Source organism: Dendrobates tinctorius, unplaced genomic scaffold (assembly GCF_039654945.1).
Source record: "Dendrobates tinctorius isolate UK_male_01 unplaced genomic scaffold, ASM3965494v1 ptg000203l, whole genome shotgun sequence".
Taxonomy (NCBI): Eukaryota; Metazoa; Chordata; class Amphibia; order Anura; family Dendrobatidae; genus Dendrobates; species Dendrobates tinctorius.
In genome coordinates this window covers 5,941,461-5,950,575 of record NW_027361870.1, presented here as the reverse complement: position 1 = coordinate 5,950,575, position 9,115 = coordinate 5,941,461, and the positions used below count along the sequence as shown (strand labels likewise).

Here is a 9,115-nt window from a genome sequence, read left to right as displayed (position 1 = left end):
GTCAGTTTCCGAATTGCCTGGGTGCAGTTGATGGCAAGCACATCAGGATCACTAAACCAGCAGGATCGGGATCTGAGTTTTTTAATTATAAAAAATATTTCTCAATAGTCCTGATGGCGATTGCAGACGCCAAGTACAAATTCATTGCGGTGGATATTGGGGCCTATGGACGCTCCAATGACTCACAAGTTTTTAAAATTTCAGCAATGGGACGTAATTTGTACGGAAACACATTCCAATTCCCACCTCCAAGACCGCTTCCTCAAACTTCTGGGCCACCACTGCCATTTGTCTGCGTAGGTGATGAAGCGTTTCAGCTGTCAGAACACCTGCTGAAGCCGTACGCAAGCAGAGACTTGACACCAACAAAAAGAGTGTTCAACTATCGCCTGACACGAGCACGGCGGATGGTGGAGTGTTCGTTTGGAATTCTTACCGCTAAATGGAGAGTACTGTTGACCGCAATTAACTTGAAAACAGAAAATGTGGATGAGGTGGTAAAAGCATGTGTTGTGCTACACAATTTGGTTATTAGTAAGGAACAGATTGCCATCGAAGACAATGATGTTGAAACCACATTGCATGATTATCGCAGTGTTAATGTGCGAAGTACTCTAGCAGTGTCCAGAATGAGGGACACATTTGCCGAGTACTTTATGTCACCTGAAGGTAGAGTTGAATGGCAGGATGACATGGTTTGAGATGTTAAAACCAATTTTTAACCTTGTTGTACCAAACCATTTCTGTGGTTTAAGTTACTGTACCCTTCAATTTTGGTAAAGTATTAGTACCTTTGTATCAGTATTCTATATTGTTTTACTACCTATTTTTTGTACCAAAATATTCCCATTTTTTAAATTCCTGACAAAGCTCTTTTAAAATTGAACAAAAATTATCATTTAGTTAAAAACTTTCTACTAAATCATGTAGTGTGGTGTGTAGAAAATAATATAGGGGCTATAAAGCGGTATCCAAGGACCTTCCACAGTACTGCCCACCAGCAGGCCTCCCCCCACCGCCACACACGTACGTTACTCATACATGTTCTTGTACACACACTCCCATACATTCACATACTCACACACACCTACTCTCGCACAATCACTCACACACACACACTCATTGAGTTTTATACATCGACATGTTATATAAACAGTAAAACAAACAAAAACATTTGACAGACTGAAATTTTTTTTTTATTTTTATCAGCTTTAGCTGGAATTTTTTCTTTTATATTTTTGTAATAAAACTTTTTTATTGGTAACAACAAAACACATTAAAGATTGGTGTAATGTGTAGCGGAAATAGTATTGGAGGGGCTCTCAGTTTGGACCACTTCAACAGGGGTGTTGTGGGAGGATGTAGTTTGTGAGGGGTCAGATAGCAAAGGACAAGGTATAGGAATGGAGAAGGTGAAGGGGTGGATAAAGCTGATGAAGGGGTGGAGAAAACAATAGACGGGGGGGAAACTAAACTGTGGGTGAAGGACGCTTGAATTTGGGATGTGGAAGGAGACTGGATGTATTGGGAAGGGAGTGTAGGTTGGGAAGGGAGTGTAGGTTGGGAAGGGAGTGTAGGCACGGATGCAGTTGGGAACTGGTACGGGGAAGCAGACTGGAAAGGGGCAGGAGGTTGGTACTGGGTAAAATGGTATGGTACAGGAGGGGTAGGAAGGACCGGGCCTGGAGCAACTACTGGGCCTGTTGGAGGGGCTGCTGATGTCACCTGTGCTAAGGCCACCTGGCAGGCTTGCATTACATGTAGCTGCTGTTCAGGAGTTAGGTTGTCCAGCCGCTCAATCACAGCTTTGAAAAAAGAATGATGCGGCGCTTTATTTGCATCTAGATGCATCCTTTCAACACGCGTGCCTAAATCAAGCACCTCTCTAGTAACAAGATTGAACCCAGCAGACATTTGCTGGGTCATGACTTTCATAGTGTTTTGAAAGGATGCATGTAGATTCATAAACTCTGCAGCCAACTGCTTTTCCTGACCCCGCTGACGCAGCCGCCCAGAACTCAAAGGTGTTCTATAGAGGGCAGCTGTGTCAGAGGGGTGAGGTAAAGGAAAGCCTACCTCGTCAACAGCAGCTTCATGTAATGAAGCCTGCACAGATGCTCCAGCAGAGGTGGATGGGGCTGAGGGATCACACACAAGGGAAGGCAAGGAGGGTGCAGAGGGGTTGGGTATGTTGTGGTCCATGGTGGCGGCCTCCTGGGGGATCGCTCCAGAAGGGTTCAATGCAGGCTCCCGCGTGCTGCTGAAGGTGCTGTTGAAAAAAGTAGAAAAAAATAGACATTAATATCATGATATTCATTAGCCCTGGCTGCCAAAAAAAAGATTACACATTTGACCATTTTTTATTTAGTCACTTCTGGTAGGAATGTTTACCTTCTTGTCACCATAGTTGATTTCAGGAATGACAGGGCCTCAGAATACTTATAGCGGCTCCTGCGTCCTCTTGATCCGCTGGGAGCCTGCATCTCTTTGTTGAACTCCTTCTTGAAGCGATCCCGCATTGACCGCCACCGCAACTGAACTCTTTCCCCTGAAAATTGAAAACACAAAATGATTAGGATCAAGCACAATACATCCGGAAACATTACTGAAATGTGAATACTTACGCTGTTCTTTCTGTGCCCGAGAATGGAGTTCCTCCCAGTTAGATAGCACAGCCTGGCACACTTCCTCCCAGAGTCGTCTAGTAACACAAGCATCTGCATGGAAGCGGTCCGCCATATTCCAGAGCGGCTCACGATCTCTCACCATATCAATCAAGAGGTCCACATCAATAGCCACATCCTCACTGTCGGAATCGTGAGCACGCTGTGAAGCCTGTTTAAAGACAAAAAAGGTAAACATAACAATCACAGCATTATGTACAAACCTTATAAAAGTCCTAAAAAAAAAAACCTTAGGCTGGTTTCACATTTGCGTTTTTTTGCGCTGGAAAAAAACGCATACCTGCGCATGCGTTTTTTCCCCTATATTTAACATGGGTGCGCATACCTGCGCGCTGGCATGCGCACGTATGCGATTTTCATGCGCTGCGTTTTTTTGGGGTGTGCGTTTGTATTTTCCAGACGCAGCATGTTGCATTTTTTGGCACTGCAAAAAAGCGCATGCGCACATATGCGCACGTTTTGCACTAAAAATGGCCATTATAGCCTATGGATGCGCATACGTGCGCATTGGCATGCTTATGTAAGCGTTTTTTTGCACATGCGTTTTTTTTTTTAACATTAGTTTAGACAATGGAATTTAGGGGTTTGGGTTAGAGTTAGGGTTAGTTAAGGGGTTTAGGGTTAGGGTTAGGGTCAGGGTTAGGGTTAGGATCAGGGTATGGTTTGGTTAAGGGTTAGGGTTAGGGTCAGGGTCAGGGTTAGGGTTAGGATCAGGGTATGGTTTGGTTTAGGGTTAGGGTCAGGGTTAGGGTATGGTTTGGTTAAGGGTTAGGGTTAGGGTCAGGGTTAGGGTTAGGGTATGGTTTGGTTAAGGGTTAGGGTCAGGGTTAGGGTCAGGGTTAGGGTATGGTTTGGTTAAGGGTTAGGGTTAGGGTATGGTTTGGTTAAGGGTTAGGGTTTGGGTTAGGGTCAGGGTTAGGGTTAGGGTATGGTTTGGTTAAGGGTTAGGGTTAGGGTTAGTAAAGTCATGGTTTGGGTTAGTGTGAGGGGCCACCTAATGTTTGGAAAAAACGCAAACGCGGTAAAAACGCACTAAAAACGCTTACAAACGCATAAAAACGCTGCGTTTTTTTCATGCATGCTCATAAAAATGCTTGAAAAAAACGCAGCAGTTGTATGCTTTTGTATGCGTTTTTTCAATGCGTTTTTTTGCGGGAAAAACGCGCTGCAAAAAAAAGCAAGTGTGAAACTAGCCTTACTCTATGGCGACCGCCCCGGCGTGGTTGCCGACGACTCTGGGAGGCACTTTGAGGAACTCTCGGACGAGCCACAGATTCAGAAGCCTATAATGAAAAAAAAAAAGAAGAAAAGGAAAATTAAATGCTGTTATGTTGATCTTGTTTTTAGGTCCAGTGATGTGTAAGAACATGTTTTAGTGCAATTAATGCAAAGATACTTACATGCGGGGAGCCCACTCCAGGCATTTCTCCGCTACGCCCGTCTCCTTCTGAGAGACCCTCTGGTTCAGCTTCCTATTAAACAAGAATGCATATATAGGGTTATGTGTACCAAGAATGTTCTGGCAATAATAAAAAAAAAAAAAAATACCTCATTTCGCTGGCGATGTGAGGGAGGGCTCCCAGAAGAAGACATGTCTGGCTGAAATTCTGTAATGAAAACAATTGTTACCTACAACACTAACCATATTCAAAGCTTTCAGGCCTGTATACTTACAATATGGGTTGCAAATTAGGATTTTGCAGTAGTGTCCTGGGCAAGTTCCTGCATGAAAAAAGCACGATGTAGTTTAGATTTGTGCTGTGTGCAACATTTATTTTTACAATCAAACAAAACAACAAAAATAGTAAAAAATAAGATTTTTTGAATTCCACTCTCACCATGCTATAAAATGCAGCTTGGACAACAAACCATCGCAAAATTACTATGTATATACTCATGTATAAGCCGCACCGGCCCAAAAATTGGGAACACATAAGCCCAGTGTGTAACCCATACACTATGGCCCCATATGCTGTTCCATAGAATATGCCCCCATATGCCAAAAAAAAAAAAAAAAACCTATTGTGGGTCCATCGCCCCTGTCTGCCACTTCTTGTGTCAGTGACTGTTCATCCAGCAGAGGGGGACACGCACTTCTCACATCAACGCACCCACTGAGGATGCAGCAGAGACCGCAGTGAGCAGCAATGGACCCAGGAAAGGTGGATATCACTATGCTTGCAACGCACAGATTCAGGAATGGTAACGTTACCACTGAAGACAGGAAGGGAGACAGTGGAGAAGCAAGCAAGGCTACAGATATGACAGCAGGATGATCTGTGACACCCCTGCTCCCCCTCTGACCCACAGGGAGATGACCCGTGTATAAGCCAAGAGGGGGACTTTTAGCACCAAAAATGGGCCTAACATCTTGGCATATACACGAGTATATACAGTACCTCCCCCTACAGTATTTACACATAAATTCACACACCCACCCACGCAAACTACTTCACACTGTCCTTCATAATTAGAATCCCCCCCACACTGATGACCACACCTGAAACGTTTTAAAAACAATAGTACAATGTATGAACAACATACATGTGTGTGTGTGTATATATACATGCTGGGCAGGCAGCAGCAGGTACAGCATGGGACTCCAGCGTGGTGGCTAGCAGTGACAGCAGTGATGGGGGTTCTGCGGCAGAGGGTTCAAGTGGCGGTTGTGGGGGTCATGGTGGTGACAAGTTTATCTGGGAAGGCGGCAAGACAGTCGCTGGCTGTGACGGGGATGGGTGCGCAGGTATCGGCAGTCACACAGACAAAACGAAAACCTATGCTTGCAAGAAAATTTTTATACTCACACTCAAACTCCTGCTCGCTGGAGGTCCAATAGTGGATGGCTGTCAAAAATCCAGTTGGTTGCTGGATGTCTGTCTGGCTGGTGTATATGTGGCAGAATCCAGTGGCTGTGTGTGTCTCCAGTAGCTCTTTCTCCTCTGTATTAAGGGTGATTAATGCCCTCTCTCTACCTTTCCTATAGGGTGGGTGGAGATTGGCAGGTGTTTTTCCCCAAATTTGATACTTTTTGGAGCATGCTCAGTGCAAAAACCGGATCCGGCGCCGGAATCAGGCAAAAACCGGATGCCGCCGGATCCGGCGAACATAGACTACCATTATAAAAAAAAACGTATGTCGCCGGATCCGGCATCTCCCGGTTTTTTACCGCAGACAAAAAACGTTACATGTAACGTTTTTTCCAGACGCCGGACCGGCTGTTTTTGCCGGATCCAGCAAAAACCGGATACGCCGCATAGGCATCCGGCGCAATGCGGCAATAATGAAACTCTATGGGGAAAAAAACGGATCCGGTGGCAACAGGCGCCGGATCCGGTTTTCACACTTTTCGCCGCATCGCGCCTGATGCACAAAAACTGATGTGTGAAAGTAGCCTAAAGAATAATGTTACTAACAGTCTGCACTATAATGTTAGCAATTTGCATTACTCATTATTCATTCAGACCCAAGATCCCTAAATTATCAGATCCCAGCCTGGCCCCTAAACTATCAGACTTCAGATTAGACTGTTTTTCATCTTGCATTAAAGGAAACCTGTCATGTAACAAAATGTTGTAAAGCTGCAGGTATGGAGATAATTTGCAGTTTTATCACACACGTTGCTATTTTTGCTACTTTTTTAAAATTTTCTGCTGCACCACTGCCAAACGGGCAGGAGCTGTAGCTGACTTGCAGAAATGGGCACACTCGTGGCACACCTTCAGAAGTAGCTCAGGCAAGTCTGGGTAGGTTTTCAGAAATTGTTGAACCACTAAGTTGAGCACGTGGGCCAGGCAGGTAGCTTTCCAAGCTTCAGAGCGGCCACCAGGTAACAGCCATTGTCACACATGACCATGCCTGGTTGTAGGATCAGCGGCGAGAACCACAGATTTGTCTGCTTTGTTTTTCCTTTCAAAACTCTGCGGCTTGCTGTTTATCACCTAAACAAATTAGTTTCAGCAGAGCCTGTTGTCGTTTCACTGAGAAAGTGCTGCAGTGTTTCCAGCTTGTGACTGATATGGACGACATGCTCCGAGATGACAATTCAAAGATGGAGGATGAGGATGGAGTACAGGAACTGGTGGAGGAAACCCTGACGGAACGAAGGACCGCAATCCTCAGCGTTGGTAGCATGTGTGCTGTCCCGACTTCCATAAGGTTCATCCAGTGTGCCATCAGGGAAAAATGTAGAGTCTACGGCCTCAAACACTCATCCACATGTCGATCATTAAGTGGACCTTCACAGTTACTGGGTCGTCAGGGCATGGGTATTGTTATGGGACACGTGCTGGTGTAAGGCAGGGACTTCACACCGAAAGAAATAGTGGTGGCTGGGGACCGAGTACTGAGGGATGGCCACAGCCATGAGGTTGTAGAAAGCCTCAGTGTTCACAAGCATAAACAGTAATATTTCCATGACAAGCAGTCCGGAAATGTGCCCATTTAGTGTTTGTGCCTGTGAGTGGGTGGCTGGATATTTCTGCTTGTGTACCAAGGCCTGGGGTAGGGACAGCTGAACACATCACTGGGACAAAGAATTAGACATGGTTGCAGGTGGTACTTGTGAATGTGCAATGACAGGTGCATGGTGTGAGGCATCCATGCCTGCATCATGGCAGGGGTTGGCATGCACGTAGCACAGGGGAAGAGGCAGTGGTGTGACCTGCAGACACTGATTCGTGTTTAGCCCACCTAGTCGGGTGCTTTGATGACATGTGCCTGATCACGCTGAGGATGGTCAGGCTGGTGGTGGTCAGACCCCTGCTGATCTTGGCACAGCACAGGTTTGAAATGACCATTCTTTTATTGTCCTCGTTTTCTTTAAAAGAAGCACCAGAGTGGGGAACACCTTACCCTTGTCATGGGAACTTGCCATGTATGGATGCTCTGAGGAACAGTTGCCTGCCTTCTCCCTCTGGCCTCCACACTGTCTCTTCTTGTCTCTCCCTCTGTGCTGCTGTCCTTGCTCTGCATGGCACCTTCCCAGTTTGGGTCAGGGACTTCATTGTCCACCACCCCGTCTTTCATTTCTGCACACTGGTCCTCTTGACTTGTTGACTTAACAACATTTGTTTGTTTCCAACTGTCTCTCATCATCTTCTATCTCTTGAACCACTCATTGCCGTTCTCAACGCCATCCTCTTCAGACTGAGGCTCCCAAGAGTGTTCAAGTGTGAGATCACTTGTCTCGTGGGACTCACCATGGTTGGAGGAAGGAGGATCAGAATAAATATTATGTGATTCAGACTCTTCACTGGTGAGACTGCACCAAGTGAAAGACAGGGTGGTGCTGGGAAACATATTGGAAGCATTATATGCCACCCAACAGACCACCTATTCATACTGTTTTGGCTTGAAGAGTGGTGTCTGTACTCCCTGCAAAATGGGACAAGGAGCTAGGTCTTGTAGACGAGCATGTTTGTTTTTCTTCTGCAGCAGGCATAGTTTCACCTGGCCTCAGCCTCTGTGTTCACTATGAACAGCACGTCCACTTCCTGTCCCTTGTTGCACGCCTTGCACATTTTAAATTAGGTGCATAATATATGCCTGCAAACTTTCTGGTATTAATAAGGAAAAGAAAATTTTTATCCCTGAAAAGGATTTTTGTTCTTAGGTTGCAGCAGCAGTATATCAATATAAGGACTGTAAGACAATAAACCCTTGCATATAGCCTCTAATCCAAAACTATCCCTCCTCCACCAGATATCCCTACACTGCATGCAGGTAACAGTGTTTTTACTAGAAAAAGGACAGTATGTAGCCCTGAAAAGACATTTATTTTAACAGTGCAGTAGCAGTATACAAGTACTGCAATATCAATTAAACACTGCCTATATGCCTGCTCTAATCTAAGTATTCACTCTTATATCAGCTCTCCGTGAACTGCTTCCAGAAGAGAATGTGCCCAGCATCCTGCCACCGGGTCTTATATATGACCCGATGACGCGATGCAGCCATCCAGTCACAGTAATGTCAGTAGACAACATAGCTGCAGCATTACCATGTATGGCAGGCAATCTTTGCATATTTATTGGCTGTCTAACAGCAGCTAAACATGCAGGGCAGGGACTCGAGCATGGCACCTGAGCACCCGCGATACTCGATCGACTATCACTAGAAATAATATCAATATACTGTGACCATAGAACAGCCATATACCAGGAGTGCACAGATGCTCACAATGCTTACCATTGGGAGGCCCTCTTTGTGTTGCACACAGTAATAGAGCCCCTAATACAGTGATGCCTCTCTCATTGGAAGAATGCCACTTTATTGCCCTTCACACTGTAAGGATTCTTCCTTAGTGCCTCCCTTACAGTAATGATATCCACTTAGTGCCTCTATATATTATAATGTCCCTTTATTGCCCTGTATAGTATGATTCCCACTTAGTTCTCTGTTATGAATGAGTCACCGTAGGAGGCAAAAAC

General features: G+C 45.3%; 1 protein-coding gene and 1 long non-coding RNA gene across 2 annotated transcripts; both read right to left on the bottom strand.

The window, feature by feature from the left end:
• Nucleotides 1–1,177: 1,177 nt before the first annotated feature.
• On the bottom strand, nt 1,178–2,862 carry LOC141057253 (uncharacterized). Its single transcript, XM_073553784.1, has 3 exons — nt 2,625–2,862; nt 2,392–2,548; nt 1,178–2,269 (listed from the first exon to the last, which is right to left on the bottom strand). The coding sequence occupies exons 1-3, from the start codon at nt 2,860–2,862 to the stop codon at nt 1,255–1,257; spliced, it is 1,410 nt and encodes a 469-aa protein (XP_073409885.1). The 3' UTR covers nt 1,178–1,254.
• A 1,020-nt stretch (nt 2,863–3,882) lies between these two features.
• LOC141057252 (uncharacterized) lies at nt 3,883–4,543 on the bottom strand. Its single transcript, XR_012222015.1, has 3 exons — nt 4,233–4,543; nt 4,085–4,156; nt 3,883–3,967 (listed from the first exon to the last, which is right to left on the bottom strand). It is a non-coding gene; the product is annotated as an uncharacterized lncRNA (long non-coding RNA).
• Between the last annotated feature and the right edge of the window lie 4,572 nt (nt 4,544–9,115).